General features: G+C 27.6%; 2 protein-coding genes and 1 long non-coding RNA gene across 11 annotated transcripts; 1 reads left to right on the forward strand and 2 right to left on the reverse strand.

Moving 5' to 3' along the window:
• Positions 1-316: 316 nt before the first annotated feature.
• Positions 317-11,912, reverse strand: LOC107994946 (eyes absent homolog 4). Of its 7 annotated transcripts, none has more exons than XM_017052130.3 (9): positions 11,234-11,912; positions 5,846-5,967; positions 4,269-4,434; positions 3,209-3,392; positions 3,002-3,137; positions 2,119-2,202; positions 1,393-1,658; positions 799-1,255; positions 317-666 (listed from the first exon to the last, which is right to left on the reverse strand). In XM_017052130.3, exons 2-9 carry the CDS (start codon positions 5,955-5,957, stop codon positions 485-487), a joined length of 1,587 nt encoding a protein of 528 aa, XP_016907619.1. In that variant the 5' UTR covers positions 5,958-5,967; positions 11,234-11,912; the 3' UTR covers positions 317-484. The 7 variants fall into 7 exon arrangements, with proteins under 7 accessions (XP_016907619.1, XP_016907618.1, XP_061934343.1 ...); XM_017052129.3 differs by having other exon boundaries at positions 2,107-2,202; XM_062078359.1 differs by having other exon boundaries at positions 2,107-2,202; positions 4,269-4,437; positions 5,845-5,967.
• LOC133666591 (uncharacterized) lies at positions 11,898-16,244 on the forward strand. 3 transcript variants are annotated; one of them, XR_009830941.1, is made up of 3 exons: positions 11,898-12,267; positions 12,530-12,617; positions 13,121-16,244. It is a non-coding gene; the product is annotated as an uncharacterized LOC133666591 (long non-coding RNA). The 3 variants fall into 3 exon arrangements; XR_009830942.1 differs by having other exon boundaries at positions 11,898-12,132; positions 12,228-12,617; XR_009830940.1 differs by having other exon boundaries at positions 11,898-12,617.
• Positions 15,325-18,548, reverse strand: LOC107994947 (nuclear transcription factor Y subunit gamma). Its single transcript, XM_017052133.3, has 6 exons — positions 18,342-18,548; positions 18,031-18,163; positions 17,463-17,930; positions 17,216-17,389; positions 16,966-17,135; positions 15,325-15,981 (listed from the first exon to the last, which is right to left on the reverse strand). Exons 1-6 carry the CDS (start codon positions 18,362-18,364, stop codon positions 15,909-15,911), a joined length of 1,041 nt encoding a protein of 346 aa, XP_016907622.1. The 5' UTR covers positions 18,365-18,548; the 3' UTR covers positions 15,325-15,908.
• Positions 18,549-18,759: the final 211 nt, after the last annotated feature.

Here is an 18,759-nt window from a genome sequence, read left to right on the forward strand (position 1 = left end):
TTTTTATACGTACATTTGTAGAGCAATATGTTTAAGTACACGATAATACAGTTTTCAACAAATTAATTTTCACGGTCGAAAACGTGCAGGAATTAATTAGAAATATTAATATTATATATAACTCTCTAATTTTCACTTTTGTCTTTTTCTTTTACTTTCATTGTATATCACTTGTGGACCCTGCTCCGATCGGTCGCATTTGACGATCGATAAATAACTATGATCGATAATCGTATATGGCGATCTTAAGAAACAGTCGATCCTCAATTTACGATCGATATAGTAGGAATGTTTAAAATGTTCACTCGATAAAAACTTTTCTTTTTTTTTTTTTTTCTTTTTTTTTTTTGTTACTTTATCGATAGTAGAGAATATAGAAATATTTTATATAAGTTCCCATTTAACGAACTAAGATATTTCTCATTTTAGACATATTTTGAAACTTTTCATTCTTAACCCTACTTTTTTTATAAATGTATTCTGTTTAAAGAAATCCCATTTCTAAGGCGTTATACAATGACTGTGTGTCCGAATGACTACTTATTCTCCAAAATGGGAAATTGTGGGCACGTGCTGCCGTTTCTTCATCAGTATCATCACCTATTACAACATACGTACATCTTCGACCAAATCGCGCGACTACTCTTCCAAAGCAGCTTTCTTTTCCTAAAATATATATTATTTATAGAATTTTATTACATAAATAATATAATTAATAACAATTATATATTAATTTAAATCATAAATTATATAATAAATATTTTAAGCTAAATACTTAAATATTTTTACATAACTTACCAATTTTTGATGCAGAATAAATATTCTCAATTGGAAATATTCCGCCAATTCCAAAAAGTAATACTTTCGATAAAGCTGGTACTAATTGTGTGGTAGTGACTAGAATGTTAATGCAGTCACTTCTTTTATTTATAAGACTCAGACATTTTACAGCGGACGTTAGCCAATTATCGGTTAATACTTCGATCTCTGAACGAAGTTGTAACCATTGTTCTTGTTTCGCAGCACCCAACAATCCGCCAACATTATTTCGATAATTATTATAGATTTCTTTAATTTTTCGATAACGAAAGGCTAGTTTTCGCATCCAATCAACACCACCTCTTACACCAGAAGCCAAGCAAATACCATTGTTTGTAGACGCACATTGGAAACCATCATTGGCAAAATTATAAGAAGATAAATCTTGTCCATTATCATCTGATGATACATCATCGATGTGCACTTGATCACAGTCCTAAAAGTTAAACCAAATAAGTTATTATCAAAGATATAAATTATGCAAAAATAATGCAATTTAATAAATAATAATTAATAAAAAAGATTTATTTTTTTTCCATGAAATAATGAAAATGTATATGTTTAAAGGAATACCTCGACATCATTGAAAAAAAAATGAGTATCAGCCAAATTAAATATCATCTCCTCCATTCTATATGCCACTTGGGCCAGAAGAGCCGGATCCTTACGGTGCTTCGTTGCAAATTGTCCAGTAAGTAGAGAGTGAAATACAACTATGGTTTCGTCCAGATCCCAAATGAATATCCGGTCAGGACCGGCTTCTGTCGTGTCCGCAGAACCTATACTATTTCCACTTCCGCTTTGGCGTCTTCCGCGTCTGCAAGGTTTCGCTGTCGTTCCTAAAATATATTCATAGAATAATATGTCACATTTTTTAATAAGTATATATTTTTATATTTTTCATTAAAAAAAAAATAAGTATAAATATTTATATCATTCATAAAATAAAAAAAATATGTAAAATAAATTATTTTTTAATTATTATTAAGAAATTTAACATAAGAAAATAAATTTAAAAAAGACATATAATCGTTTGCGTAATCACAAGTAAAATTTGTGATCGCAAAAATTATTTCTTTGAACATCTATATATTTATTATATATTGCTATTATTTAAATATTACGTTATAATTTTAAGGTCTCTTTTATCCTAAGATATAATTTCTGAAATATCATTCTAAATTTTTTTTTTATAATTTATTTATTTTATTAATTATTCTTTAAAGTTGCACCACATTCAAGGAGAAGATAACGACGCAAAAAATAGAGATATAAAATCACACGTACGAATCGTGTTACCTTCGATGTTTGCGGTTTCTCGTGCGGTAAGATCGCTGGCATCGTGAGTTGTTGCGTCCAACGTAAGTGCAGATTTTGTCGAATCTTTTTAAAAGAAGAAAATCGTTACTATAAATCATAATTGAAAATAAATCATAACTGTAATATATAGAAATACAATAAAATATTTCTACATATAAATAGAAATAGCAAATAAAAAAATTCTTAATATTTCTGAAATATGAAGTAAACATATAAATTATAAATTATTTTTTATAAATATAAATAAATTAATTAATAAAATTAAAAAAACTGAATTAAAAAAATAAATTTAAAAAATAAAAATTATTTATAAGTCAAAAAACAATATTTACTAATATCAAATTGTTTAATTTAACAAGAAAAATTTTAATTAAGAAGATTTAATGAAATCAGAATTTAATTCTTAAAAAATTTTTATACACAAATAATTCTTTCTATGAAACTTGTACTTTTTCTTCTTATTAATACATTTATAATTTATAAATAACAATATAAAATAATTAGCAATAAGATTTACAATTAATAATTTAAAAAATAATTTTAAAAAATAATAAGATTTATAATTATTTTTTAATGTTGTATTTATACAATATTGTAATATTTAATATTATAATTAATATTCATTTGCCTTTTCAACAAGTAATACGATCAGAAAACAATTCTATTCTAATGAATCACTTTGTATGATGTAACACAAAACGGAAATTCAACAATTCTCATGCAATATAACAATAATAATTGGAATTAATTCCGCCTTTATTAAAATGATGAAATTTTCATCTCGGAATTTATATATTATATTAGTTATATTCTACAAGAATATAACTAATCAAAAATTAAAAAAAAAACGAAGGAACGTTACCAGCAAAATTTAAGTTTCCAATGTTAAACGAGGTGGGTGTTGCATGGTAACCGTGCATAGGATAATATCCGGAATACTGTAATGGTACCCTGTCATTTCCGTATAAACTGCTACTATAAGCGCTGTAATCTAACTTCTGAAAAATCATAAAAACAAATGATAACATTGGAAAATAATAAATAAAATAAACTTCAGAGTTTTTAATACCTGTGAAGATGGTGATATATTTTGAGCCACATTAGGAAAATTTGTGGTGCCGCTATTGTACGTGGCGTAAGACGAGTATTGAGTCATGGAGCTTGGCGTTGTATACGAGGTCAGGTAAGAACTTTGCAAGCTTGAGGTGTTTTTTCCAGCTGTGGTTGACCCATAGGGTGGCGAGTTGTATAAACTAACGGCATAAAGTTTCTATGTTAAACGTACATTTATTAATGTTCATTAGCTAAAAGATATACATAAGTATTAATAATTCAGTGAGATAAAGGTGGCGTAAAGGTTAGGAACATAAAGATATAAAATAATGAAATTTTTTAATAACACATAACGTAGAATATAGGAAATTAGTAAAATTTAAAAAAAATATTTTAAAAATGAATAAATTATGATATATAATATTATATATGTATAAATAAACATATATGAAATATACATAACATAATATAGTAGATAAAAAATATGTATTATAAAAAACTTTGGAATTTCTTTTTTTTTTCTTTCTTTTTAAAATAAATGTAAATTTTTGTTGACATATATTAAATTTTTAACGTCGAATATTTTTTAAAGCAAAGTTACTGAAATTTGAGTTTCGTGAGAATTAAGAAATTGATACAAAAGTGTGTATTTAGCAAGAAATAAATTCTATATGAATCATATAAGAAAAAGAGAGTAGATATTTGGTTTGTTATTTTATCTTTCAAAGCAAAAATGGTTCTGAATATATAACATATTCATTTTTATTATTTTATGAAAGAATAATCTTTAACAAAAAAAAATATTTCTAATAAATATTATTAAGTTCTATAACAATTATTCAAATAACAAATTATTTCAATCTAATAATATAAAATATTTATATAAAATAATATATTTATAGAACTTAAGTATATCTATATATCTTATAATCGAAATTATAAACAAAGATTCGAAGAAACAAATTGATCGTCAGTTTCTTTCTATTTGAATATTGCAATATAATATGATTCTTTATCATTAAAAATCAGAATAATTTCAAGAAAAAGAATATATATAGTTCATGAGAAATACGTGCCTGTTATAATATTGATTGGCTCCGTACAACGAACTGTAATCTGCCTTTTCCATAGAATCCGGATATTCTTGCTCCTTTTCCTCTGCATTCTCATCGATATACAATTCTCCGCTGGGTACGCTGTCGGTTTCAGGACAATCTTGCACCTCGTTTTTGACTTCTGTCTCTGCCAGTATGAGCAAAAACGATTTACGTTCACGTGTTTTTAGTTAAAATATATTCGGTATTATATTATTAGAAAATTAAGAAACATAGAAAAATATTTCTGGACATTCTATTATGACTAAATTCGTTCAATTTTTTTCATTGAAAATAAGAAATTGTAATTTTTTCTATTTGAATTGATTCTATAATTTTAAAAGTCAAGTTGATAATATTATTGTTCTTATAAATTAATAATTTAAAACACCATTTTTTTGAAACATAATAAAACTATATAAAAAAATTAAAAATAAAAAACAATATCTAATTAAAAATATTTAAAATATAACTTAAAAATATAAATTTTTTTAAAGAAACAAATAAAAATTGTAAAATGAGTGAAGCGAAATAATAAAATTAAATGGAAAAAATTAAATATTTTGCACGAACAAAATTCATTTAAAATTTATGAAACAATTCAATTTATAATTATCAAACGATTATAATCAATTTTTGCTCACGAAAATTGTTTAGTCACGAAAAGTTCAAAATCTCAAAATGATTTTTCCACCACATTAACTACAAAAATATTTAACTTTTTATATATTATATTATACTATTATATGTATTATTACATACTACTATTATACATACTACTATATACTACTATAAAATAGTTATATTATAATATTACTACTATTATTATTGTTATTATTATTATATAATACTATTATTATAATATCACTAAAAGAGAAATCTGATTTGAAAGAATTAACATAGTGAAAACTCTTTATACGATCGAAAAAAATCAGCAATAGCCATTATCATTGAGATGAGAATATTTCGTTTCAATTCGAACTGCATCGCGCAATTAATTACACAAATAATTAATGGTGTTATAAAAGCACGAACAGTTCATTACAAAAACCATTCTATATAAAAGTTTTATAAAAGTGAAGAACAGTGCGGCATACCATCAACGACCAGGTATCTCGTTTTAATTCAATCGACTGGCGATATACACGTTCAAAAGGGAAGCGGGAAATACAGACGGAAGCCTTTTCGAAACGTTGAATTTAAACCGTTTTATTGGAGGTTTCGGTTATCATTGCACGCTGCTACCTTACAAACACAAATTTTGCAATTCTTTTCATGAAAGATTTTTTCATGGTTGTAATTTTGTGCATATGTGTGTGTGTATATAAAAAATATAAAAAAATAAATAAATAAATGAATTGATAAAAATTTTATACATGTATGAAAAAAATATAAAAAATAAATAAATAAATGAATTGATCAATAAAAATTTTATGTGTGTGAAAATAAATAAATTGATGATTAATCAACATAGAGAAAGATAAATAGGGATGATTTGTAAACGGACCTTTAAAAGGGTAGCCTTTTAAATGGACCCGGAATGGAGGAGCTTTATTTACCATTGTTTGTGGCTCGAGGATGCTGTACCGAGGCCTCTGTCGACGATGACACGTTGCCAGCATTATCTAAAACGCCTGCTGGTTTCGTTGGATCATTGTCTTCGGTTAACATATCACTCTGCCTGAGAGAAAAGAGAATAAAGTTGCGATTTAGTATGATAATTGAGAATCAGATTTAAACACGTTTTATTTTAAATAAAGATAAGAAATAATAATTTAAAATAGTGAATTATTTATAATAATTTATTATCTCTGTTTTAGAAATATTATTAATTTAGGAAAATTTTTTTATATTAGGAATAAGTAAAAGTTTCAAAACTCATTATTGATTTATTTTTTAGTTTGAATTGATCAATTCTAATGAAATGCGAAGAAAGTTGATTCCTCTCAAGATTTTATAATTGATCATTATATTATTATTTTTAGATTTTAAATTTTAAAATTTCATTTATTATATATTTAAAATATTGAATTTCTTAATGAATCGAATAAATGATCGATTAACCATGTGATCAATTAATCATGAAATTTATTGATAAAATAGTTTAATTAATCGTAAAAAAAAGACTGCATGTATAATTTAATTTCTAAATCATAAATTTTTGTAAACATTTCTCTTCATTTAAAAAATAAAGATGTTTTAATTTTTAAAATATATATAATAAATATAGAGATTTCTTTTTATTCATATTATTTTATAACTGTAATTAATAAAAAATAGTTTTTGTTTCTTAGCGATATTTATCGACATAGTATCATGAGTGATAACGTGTCAATCTTTTATTTGCATATTAGTGAATAGATTATATTTTCATGGAACTTTCCCAGTGTAGAATTTCGACATAACTCTATCACATTTGTTTATTTGACACATGCAAAATAATAATTCTTATAATGTTTGTCAAATCTTTTAAAATAATCTACTATTTTCAAAATTTTCAGTGCGGATAAACATTTTGGTAATCTTAAATAATATTATAAATCAAAGAGCTTCGTAATAAGTCAATATTCGAAGATAAAAAATATATTTAAATTATAAAATTCTTTAATTTCTTTATTTTTAAAGATGCAAACTTTTAAAATATTTTTATTTTACAAATTTTATGTTTTAACAATTATAATACTAAGGAATGAAATATGTGTATGTGATATGTATATATCTTTCTCACAAAACAAAACAAAAATTATCTATTTTTTTATTTTGATAAATTTGTTCCTAAAAAATCAAAGAATCCAATTTTTTTAAAAAATCAAATTCATTTGAAAAAGATTCATTAAAATCGATATCGATAACCAATCACGTGGTTCTTCGGTTCCATCGTTCCAGTTGACAGGAAAAGAGTTAATGTATACGAAACGGGCAGTTTCGTTATTGTCTGCCAATTGCGTGTCGAAGAGGTGGAGTGACTAGATGGGTAGGCGTACACCAAGAACCTTAGAGAGCAGCCAATGAAACCTCCTTTCACGATGTTTTACATTATGTATTCTTTATGTTGCCAAGTCGCTATATCTGTCTGTGCTCCGCCCTTATTCGCGTTTATATACTTCGTAATGCACTATATATATTGCGAAAAAGAGACTCTCTTGCATAAGGGCGCTTTCACACTGACGACGATATCGTAATGATACACCGCATCCGCGAGATTAAATTCCGATTTATTTATGGATAGATCTCTTTCTCTTTCTCTTTCTTTTTATCTCTATTTCTATCCCTCTTTTTATCACAGAATCTAGTTTGAAAAATTTCATCAATTTTCTTAGAAAAAAACTTCAAAAACTTTTTGTTTTTAAGTTAGTTTATTCTAAAATGTTATTTGTTCTTGGGCATAAATAGAAAACCAAAAGCAGATATCTTTTTCATTAGTTTTTCATTTGTTTTATTTTTAAATAGTTTATAAAACTTTTCTCCATAAAATAAGTTTCTGAAAATCGAATAATGATCAATATTAAATTTTTGATAATTATAGGTTGAGAAGTTTATTAGTTTTTTCCAATTTTAAAATTTGAATGAGAAAAAAAATTTTTTTTTTTTTTTTTTTTCTTTTTTTTTTTTTTTTTAAAAAATTTTAGCATTTTTTTTTCCATATTTTATTAATATAATAATTATATTTATATATTTTTTTTTTTTTTTTTAAAAAAAAAAAAAAAAATATCGATTGATTCAACTAAAATAAGTTTTCGATATCGATTTTTTAATGATACACATATAAAAGGGCACTGAACTTGTGATTTATAAATTGTCATTCACCAAGCGGAACAGGATTTCAAAACTGTTTACCATTGATAAAGTTCAACAAACTAACAGTGCCTTACAGTTTCTTAGATTACCTACAGCAAAAAGGGGTTGTAATTATATAAAAAAGTATATCATATAGAAAAAGAAATTTAAAAAAAATTAACTTCTTTCAATTATAATATAATAAAATAATAATAAAATAATATTGTTTTTATAAATTTTGATGATTTAATTAAAATTAAAAAGAAGTTTTTCATAATTATTCAATAAATTATTAACTTTAAAAATAATCAGAAAAAAATAATTCTTAATAATAAAAAATATGTTTCAAAAATATGTTTCAAATATTTTCATAAAATCAAATAATAAAAATAAATAAATAAATATGCAATATTTGATTGAAAAAATTTTTTGAAAATATAATAAAAAAAGAAAGAAAAAATTTGAGGAAGAATTTGCTATAAATTTACTTTCTTTCTTTATATTTAAATACGATAAAAATATATAATATTAAATCCTTCTCCTACAAAAATCGAAACTTATAAATATAGTTTATCTAAATATATATTATAATTGTAAATATTATTGTATCGATCAGTAACACAATTGATATTGCTATGAAATTTTTTATATTGGTGACATAAGAAAGCCAGAAATCTTTAATTAAATTGATAGATAATAAAGAGAAAAAAAGATCATATTAAATTATGATTCTGCAAACAAATCGATTCTAAGTAGAGTATATGATTAATTACTCGTTTTCCAATGCGAGGGCAGTAGTGTTCTTCCGAGCATGAACAAATATTTTCTCTCGGGTGTTTGTAATTGAATAAATCATTGTCAATGGAACGATCGTTTCGAGAAAAGTACGAACAATCGCACATCAAGGATACATGATCCTCTATATATATATAATATATGTATAATATATATATATATAATATGTATATATATATTATATATATTATATATATATATACATATACATACGTTTGTAAGAGTATGAAAGCAATTGTTTCCTCGTGATGCATGCATCACGTCGGTTGGAAGTTACGTCGCTCACGTTGGAACACGACGATGAATCAATTAGCGTGCAGCCATGTGTTTGAACAACAGGCAGAGGACTCGCTCGATTTTTCTTCTCGGAAACGTAATACATATACGCGTTCTCGAACAACGTTGAAAGTCGAAAAAAAAAATAGCCGATTTAATCGTTCGAAACAATGGACAGTGCGTGCGCGATATTAAACGATCACTGTATTTCGTCGCGTCGTTTTTTTCTTTTGTATCGAATGATACCGGAAAAACGCGAAAGAGAAAAACACGCGTTAAACGCATCCGAATTCCCTCCCGTTGAACATTGTATCCATGATTGATCGATGAAAAACTGTTGCTTTTAACTAACAACGAATATAACTGTAACCATTCATTTCTCAAATCAAAAATTTGATTTTTATCTCAATAGATTTTAATGAAAATTATATGGATTGACTTTAACAAATAATTTTTATATGGAATTTAATTAATGATCTATAAAGTGTATAATATTTAATAAAATATATATTTAAGAAAATTTAGCTTATTATAAATTTATATTTAGTAGTAAGATAATTTATAATATTATAATAACTGAAAAATAGATTTCATTTATCTCATATATATTATAAAGCTAAGCTTTTATTAGAATTAAATATCATAGTACATTGGTTAAGAGAAGAATCAATATGAATAATTTATTTAATCTTAAATCTTATTAATCTTATTTAATCTTAAATTAATATTTCATAAAATTAGCAATACAATTAAAAATAAAATCTTTTATATAACATTTTCTTCTATTTAATATTTATGAATAAATATAATACTTTATAAATAAAATGAAATGTATTCCGTTTTATTTATAAAGTCCATTTTTATCTATAAGCACATATATACATACACATACAATGATATCCTAAATATCCTGTTTATTGTATCATCAACGTTATTTGAAATTACGTTATTATTTATTTTCTTGAAAAGGCATGAAAGTCCTTGGAAAAACGTTCGGGTTTATCTAAATAAAACGTGCACCGAAATGTTTATCGCAGTTGAGTTGTTTGCCTTGCCGCTGTCCGTCAGCCGTCAAAGAAACGCAACGAAACGAAAGTAGGATAGAAAAAGAGGAATGTGCGGCCAGAAGTTTCTCGTGCACGACACTCGTGTCCACAACAGGCCGCGGTCAGCTTACATTTGAAAGGAGGAAAGAAGAAAAATAAGGAAGGGATGGTTACACTACGAGGCCAAGACAAAAGCTTCTCCTTCGTCCCAGAATTCCCTGGCTTTCCTTCGTCATTTCTTTTTCTTTAACCTCTCATGAAACAGACCATAGAAATCACGAATTCGTCTCAAAACATTTTATTCCATCAATAAATTTATTTCGAATAATGACTACTCGAAATTAATATTTCTTTATTATTTTTTGTATGAAAACATTTTCATAGAATAAAAATTTCACTCGGCTTTTCAGTACTACGGATTAAGTACTTGGCACTATGCAGCGGTTGACCAATTAAAATACATTACTGGTAACAAGCCGAATGAGATGCATAAGTCACGCATGCTCAATTGATAATGACATTTACATATGTGAGTGTGATTGTGGATGCATTTCTGTATATACGTGTATGTGCAAAAGTATATTCATGTAGCGCGTGTGACCCGCACAACTAATAAGTTAGAGAATGTATAAATATAAAGCAAAGAGAATTGCGCTTCCCACGTGGCATTCGATCAACAAATTCATTCGATCATTGTTTCCGTTTATTTTATTCACTATTTCTAATACTTTGGAAAAGTATTTATATATATTCTTATGTAAATCGTTCTATCTTAATCTAAAATAATTTTACAGTTTAATTAATTTTCATTTTATGTAATTTTTAACTTACGTATATTATGTTTTACAAAAATTTTATTTGCATTTGAATGAAGTTATAAGTTATAAAGACTTATACGTTGCATAATAATATAAATATAATTATTTTATATAAATATAAATAATTGTGCAATTTACAAAATTATTAATTAATTTTTATTTTAAATGTGAAAATGATATCGTTAGTAAAATAAATTAATAATAAATTATGTAACAAATATATATTAATTCAAACCTTGTATCCGGTGTTAAAGCTGGACCAAGAACGAGGGTGCTTCGCCGCAAATTATTCGTAGATCAAGGAAGCTGTATTCGGTTTTCTCCTAATAGTAGCATCGTCATCCTTTTGCTTATATTGTATATATGCGTATATGTGATGCACTTGGGGTTTAAGCACACAACCTCTCACTTTTCTCGCACTTTCCACAACCACGAGAACATCATGACAACCGACGGATGCACTATCAATCGACTGCTCCCAACAATACACGAAATAATTTTTTGATCAACAAAAATCCATCCAAAAATTCACTTCACGAAAGAAACTACTAGCGTAATGTAATTAAAAGAGTTTGGTCGATGATCTCGCGAGAAAACATCTCTCAAACAGTTTTATCCGTATACCGCGCGAAGGGTGAAACCATGGAATCAGTGAATAGTATGTATGTTTCGAGGCAATCGAAACGAAAAGCAGTAGTCGATCTTTTTCGAGGTTACATCCACTCAATACGCGTTTTTTGAGACTCTTTTGATGAATTTTTTATATCACAAACGCAATTAACACTATTGTTTCCCTGCGAAGCGTATCGGCTCGGTGTGCGATATGCTGCAGCCTGTGGAGTTCTGAGCATGCGAAATGTCGCCTGCCACCCCCGCCCGATAGTCACGTGGTTGGCCGGCTCGTTTGGCATCCTTCTTCCCTGTTCATCTCCTCTCTCAGTTTTATCCTCCATCTTCATCCTACCGTTAGCAGTTCTATTCGTCGTCTCGTTTCGTTGGTCGGACGCGTACAGGTCGCTCGTTAATTAGAATGAGAGAGGCTAATAGCAACTCGCTTGGCCACTCGATTGTCAGACAAAGAAAAGAAACAACAAAGAACGGATCTAGATGATAGACGAAGAAAGACACAATCAGGTTACCCCCTTATTCGAATAATTGTCACCTCCTGTCACCGTTCGTTTTTACGAATCGTTCTCGACTGACAGACCCACAACTTTTTTCGTTTACAGCCCGTACAAGGAAGAAGTCCATCGTAGAATAGTTATTAAGGTAGTCTATGTTCACGATCTTGATAACCGCGAAGGAATGCACAGCACGGGGTTAACGAATTAATGGTGGAATACGCGCGGTCCAAAGTGGTCGTTTCTAATGCATGGTGAAAGATTTTAATCCGTGAAGAGGTCTCCACGTGCCAAAGATCGTTGCCATAGTGCTGGCAATTAGTGGTGACCTCTGTAGAGATTACATTTGGTTACATTGTTCGACAGCGTTTGACGTATACGATTATTTTCGATTTAACATCTTTTTTCAGATAAGACAGGTTTTTGAATCTACGTGCCGGGAAATGTGATGCGACAACGAATGTTCACGTTGTTCTTTTGCATCGCATCCACAGCATGGTACGCATGCATTTTTTTTTCCTTCTTTGTTTTATAATCGGAGATAGAGAATTCTTGACGGGAGGTCCAACGGCCCTACGTCATACTTGCTGCCTTCTTGGAAGGAGAATATTCTTTCTTCTTTTTTTTGTCTTTTTATCGATTATGGTGTGATAAAAGTGGCCCAAGATATTTGTCCTTGCTACCTGTCATTGCATGTTAAAATAAAAATTATTTCTGAATACTAGATAAACTAACAGATTTTTTTCAGATTTAAATTAATTTAAATATATATATATATATATATATATATGTCAATTACTTTATATAAATTATTTATTTTCTAATTTTATTCTGTTTTAATTTTAAAATATTTGTTAAATGAATATTAATAATCCAAATTTTATTATATACATTTTTAATATTATTTTGTTGACACAAAATATTATTTATTGCACAAATTGAAAGAAATTCAGACTTTTTTTTAATTATAATAATGGTTCATGAATATTTTTGCGGTATAGGATTGCACCTAATGAAAATGTCGCGCACGAGACGAAGATTATATTTTTGACTATGATAATCAGGACGATGCGAGACAAGGGTAGCAACCTAATTTCCCACCACCTGCTCTTATATCCAATGCGCGTTTTATACGAACTAGATGGATTCTCAAATTTCCTTGAAAGTTTAGATAATGTTACCGTGAAATTTTTCAAAATTGCTTCTTACGTGATATTTCAATTTATAAAATAAAAAGCTATTTTCTTTAAATTTCCCATATGAATGCAGCATTAAATTTATAATTTTTTTATACACTTAATGGATGTCTTTAAACACAATTTAATAAAGTTATTAGTATAAAATACTTCAGAATGTTAATTTTTCTAAGCAAATAATATTTAAATATTGTTAATCTTTTTTTATAATGTCTAAAAATATATGGAAATCAATTTTGACAAAAAATAAAATAAAATATAAAATAAAAAAGAATGTGCTCGAATGCGGGAGAATGTGCAACGGTTGCTTTATTATCTCGCTCTCATCCCTGATACGTAATATTTCTCGCATCAAAGTGCATACGATGGCGAATATGATTAAGTGATTCATTTCCTCGTGTTATTTATTCGCCACAATGTCGATTGCGCTTTTCGAACTTATATATCTGTTAGTAGTACTTGAAAATGATAAACAAAAGAAGAACCGAAAGCAAAAGCGATTTCGATTGGAAAAATTCTTCGAAAAACGACAAAGAAGATTAGTATCTTTAGGTTATTCCGAATAAGTGCAACAGAGCAGAATAAGTATTTACCTTAATCCGATCATAATTTCACAATAGAATGAAAAAGAGAAATTTTTATCTTTTAGACAAATTAGACTATTCTTTTTAAAACTTTATAATATTTTTTAAAAAGATAAAAAAAAAAAGAAAAAAAAATATATAGATTTATATACTATATAACCTACGATGTACGTACGGTTCACGAATACAAATGCGATATAGCCCGTGAAGCGTTACGCGAAATGGATGTTGTCAAGTTTCCCAAGAGTCGTTCGACGGAGATCGAAGGTAATAAAGAAAGGCACATGAAAGAGACATGGCGTCGACATCCTGTTGGTCGAATCCAATCGTTGTTTCACTCAGAAAAAGAAAGCGATATAAGGGTTGATACCTTTATAATATAATGACATCGTAGTGCTATATACAGTTGCGAAGAACCCTTGTGTACAAATAAATAAGACAGCGTGCAAGTAAGTGCAGTACTAGCTTGAAGTATGCGGGACGCTTGTGGTCTATCTCTAACGTGCAAATGGTGTGCTTCGATGTGCGCGTCGACCACCCAAGGGTGCACATACCTACACATTTTAGAAAAAAGTGTATGAGTACGGACCAGAATATTTACTTTGTAGAAGTTCAGGTATGTACATATGTCTTTTAATGCCGAAACAAACTAACTTTTGCTTGAGTGAGTTCCACCGGTCATTTCGGCAGACAATGAAAAAATTAATGGTAAACATTTTTCCATCAATAAAAAAATATTCATTCATAAATTCTATCAATATATTTAGATATTTTTATCTTTTTTAAAAATTATAATTGTAATTAATATAATAATTATAAATCGAAACTTTGTGTAATTATTAAAAAAAATTTAACATTATTTGATGTAACATTTTATTACAGTTAGCGTATAAAATAAGAAAATTATGAAATAAAATGATATCTATATAATTGAAATAAATACTATTTTAAATAAAATATTAGATATGAGATATTATTTTCAATCTAAATAGTTTCAAGAGAAAAATTGGAATTTTTTTTTTTATTAAAAAATGTAGTCTTTTGTTTCTCGAACGACACATCTTCACGATAAGATCCTGCTAAAATAAGTGCACACACGTGTAGAAATCCTGCGGGTGGGTTCAGCCCCAGCTAAGTAAGCGAGATATTTCCTTCTCTTTCTTATATATGTGTATGTAAGGGTGGGGATCTCGCGCACACATACCAAAGGATTTGTTTAAGTAGGTATGTACAAACGTATCTTAGGTTATATGGGGTGTACAATTCGAAAATGTCAACTTGTATTAGTATAATTTACTGCTTGAAGAATGGACAATTAGAAAGGCAAAAATTTTATAAATATACAATTTAGAAATCCCGGAATTGATATTTATGATAAAGTCATTTATAATAGAATGATTGGGAAATTTTGCCAAATACAAAATATTGTTTTAAACACAAATAATTTATTTATCTTAATTTTTAATAAAAATTTAATTGATAAATTTTATTGTGTAATATTTAATAGGTACAAGTTTTAATCAATATTTTATAATATTTATAACTTTAATTTCTAGTATCAAGGATTAAGATACAAGAAATGAAGTTAAAATATGTTGTGAATGTTGTTCTTAATTAATCAGTATATAAATCACAAATGAGATGGCAAGCTAATTTTCGGACACCCTGTGTGCATGTAACGCAGGCGCAGGCAGCTGTCACCTTACACCCATGGAGGAGGCATGGGCTGCGGCGGCCATTCTCAACTTATCTCTAGGATCTTTGTAAACATGTCGTGAAATCCGAGTATTCAAGCAGTGGCGTAGATCGCGAGGTGGAAGGACCCATCGAAGCGTTCTTGAAGGAAGAATTAAAATCTCCAGAGAGTATGTTTGAGACTGCAACGTTGGGCGCACAAGGTTTCCTTGGCAACCAGAACCATGGTGGCAACGTCACTAAATGGAGCACATCTTTGTTCCGTGCTAATAAAAGGACTTCAAGACGTGCCACCATCTTCTTTACCCTCTTCCTCATCTCTTAGTCTTCCTGCTTAGGGCACTCATCCTTCCGTTACTCTTCGTTGCGATGAAAATATTCGTGGAGCTACAATCATTTGATAATAATAGTTCGATATTTTTGTTTTATTTAACGATGATTTTTCAAGATTTTGTAAATGTATAATAAATTTACATGTTATTATTTTTCTAATGTATTTTGTTTTTTCTATTTTTTGATTTATAAATTTTTAATTAAAAATTCTATGATAAATACATAAATAATAATTAATATTTTACAATGTAATGTTAACATAATTATATTTATATCATAATCTTGAATTACATAAAATAATTTCAAATCTTTTGCCATTATTGCTATTATTTACCATTTATAAATTATATTACATTTATGAAATATTTTCTTAGATTATCGCATTAGTTGATTGAGCAATCAAAAATGGTTCAGTATAATTTATAAGTGGATAAATTTTAATATATTTATTATTACGTGACGTTTCGAAACTGTTGAAGGCTTCGAGCTCAAGACTTGCCAGACAAGAACCGCAGCAACGTGAAACATAATACAAGTTGCACCAGCCAGTCCTAAGCTCAGCCATGCGAAGCAGCCAGCGGCTAAGGAACGCGACGTACGAATCAGATTACATCTTGCGTTGGCTGCTTATCTTTATTCTTCACTTTACCTCGCTTCAATTCACTTCATTTCGCTTCAGTGACAACCCTTCGATCGGCATCTTATAACCGCTCTACGATATACATTGTCCTTGAAAACAGCTTTTAAAGTATTTAAATGATCACGAAATTTTACTTTCATTAAAAATTTTAACTTTAATTGCCAAAGTTAAATCATCTATTCATGGTATAATCATATAATTTTATAGTCACATCAAGCAGAAATTATTTTCACGATTTTGTATTGTAATAAGGATAAAAGTTATAAAACGCTTTTGTTTTAGGAATAATTTACAAAAAATTTTATTCCTTACCATACAAGTTTATGTTTACTGTTTTATCCGGTTTTTTGTTTGTTGTACTAAACATTAAATATTTCTTAAAATTAATTAATATTTACTCATTGTCTGTTCCGCTAGTTTGTAGAAACACCGGTGCTTGAGCACCTTGCGCAACCTGTATCAATTGGGGTTGAGCTTGTATAGGAGCAGTTTGAATTATAATTGGTTGATTACTTCCACCTTGTACTTGCATACGAATCATTTGAAGTTGTTGAGGCGTTAATTGTATCTAAAATTATATACAAGTTGAATAAATAAACATATAAATAAATAATAAATTCATATTAGATTCTAAAATAGTATACATACTGGTATTTGTTGAATTTCTCCACTAGGTGTTACAATTTGTTGTACAATTTGTATTCCCCCAGTTTGTGTTGTAGGTGTTTGTTGAGCCTGTTGTAATTGTATAATTTGTTGGCCTGATGATTGTTGTGGACTTTGTACTGTTACAGTCTGTGCTGTATTTGGAGTAGTGCTTTCCTATATTAAATTATCTAATAAATATTTCAATTTATAAAAGAAATAGAATATTTTATAAGAACAAAATATATACCTGTTCTACTGGACTACCAATATTAATTGTTTGTATTTGTCCAGTTGACGGTTGCACTATTTGTATGGGTTGTGTAGTAGCATTACCACTTTGAACATTTTGATTGGCAGAAGCTTGTTGTTGTGCTAATTGAAAGTAGTAATGTACCTGATCTGAATTCATAGAAGTACGTACAGTGCTTTCAGTCTGTGCTTTACTTTGTTTCAATTCATCTCTAGGGACTATATCAATTAGAAAATCAAATTGATCATACTTAGTTATTGCCATTGCTATATCATTTCTTTGAAGAGTACGTCTTTTATTATCTTCTGTATGAACCCATGCTCTTAATGTTAATTCATGTATAAAAATTTCTGCTGCTTTAGAGAATAACATTGGAGCTTCTGCACTTATCATTTTAACATCATCATCAAGTTTCATAATTTTTTTTATCCTTGCTAATGGCAATGATTGTGTTTTTAAGTCCATCTATAAATCCAATAATAAATAAAATTAAATTATTATTAAGTAACAATAAAGTAATTAAATAATATCTTATAAAATATATAATATTTAAATTATTATTTACAGTAGTAATTTTTTTAATTTCTTCTGTAACTTTTGGCCAAAATTGAGCCAAAGTTTGTTGAGCTTCAGAACTACCAGGCGATGCAATTTGTAAGTCTCCATTTGAATCACCTTCAACTTCACTATCTTGATTACTAAACAGAATAATAATAACAAGTTAATATATTTATTTACACCATAATGTATTTATTTATTCAATATATATCATATTTTTGTAAAATAACATTACATTTTTTAAAAAAATTTTGAAATAAATATGTAGGAAAAATATACATATAACCTAATAATATAGAAACAAATAATTTTACTTACGCATTCACGAAGAATACCGACATTTTTTATAAACACTGTTGAAACGACATAAGAAAGAATATTTTAAATTATGAAAATCATTTTACTATTTAAAATAAAATAAATTGCAAATACTTTAGTTGATTATTGACAAATAAATTATTATGTGCATTAATGATTATACTGCCATGATAATCAATTTTATTTTACTTGAAATTTCAGAGTATTCACAGTAGATGGCAGTAACGTTCATTTTATGTTACATATGATCATGAATAAAGTGCAACAATAAACGCAATATCTAATATTTTTCTAATATTTTTTTTATTTCTTGTTTAAAATAGTGTTTATGGACAAAGTGCATAAATTTATATAAAATATGAGGTTTATTCTAATTTCATAATTTTTTTTTGATATTCTAAAACTTCTAAAATAATAT

This window comes from Apis cerana, linkage group LG1 (assembly GCF_029169275.1).
Source record: "Apis cerana isolate GH-2021 linkage group LG1, AcerK_1.0, whole genome shotgun sequence".
Lineage (NCBI taxonomy): Eukaryota > Metazoa > Arthropoda > Insecta > Hymenoptera > Apidae > Apis > Apis cerana.

Excerpts from the sequence above, each read along its gene's own strand:
- LOC107994947 (XM_017052133.3), bottom strand. The coding sequence starts at position 18,364 with ATGTCGGTATTCTTCGTGAATGC. Across the intron at positions 18,164-18,341 it reads TCGGTATTCTTCGTGAATGC|TAATCAAGATAGTGAAGTTG; the intron begins GTAAGTAAAATT and ends TATTCTGTTTAG. Across the intron at positions 17,136-17,215 it reads GAGAAATTCAACAAATACCA|ATACAATTAACGCCTCAACA; the intron begins GTATGTATACTA and ends ATATAATTTTAG.
- LOC107994946 (XM_062078344.1), bottom strand. The coding sequence starts at position 5,908 with ATGCTGGCAACGTGTCATCGTCGACAGAGGCCTCGGTACAGCATCCTC. Across the intron at positions 3,393-4,268 it reads GCCAATCAATATTATAACAG|TTTATACAACTCGCCACCCT; the intron begins GCACGTATTTCT and ends TTATGCCGTTAG. Across the intron at positions 667-798 it reads TTATTCTGCATCAAAAATTG|GAAAAGAAAGCTGCTTTGGA; the intron begins GTAAGTTATGTA and ends TATATATTTTAG.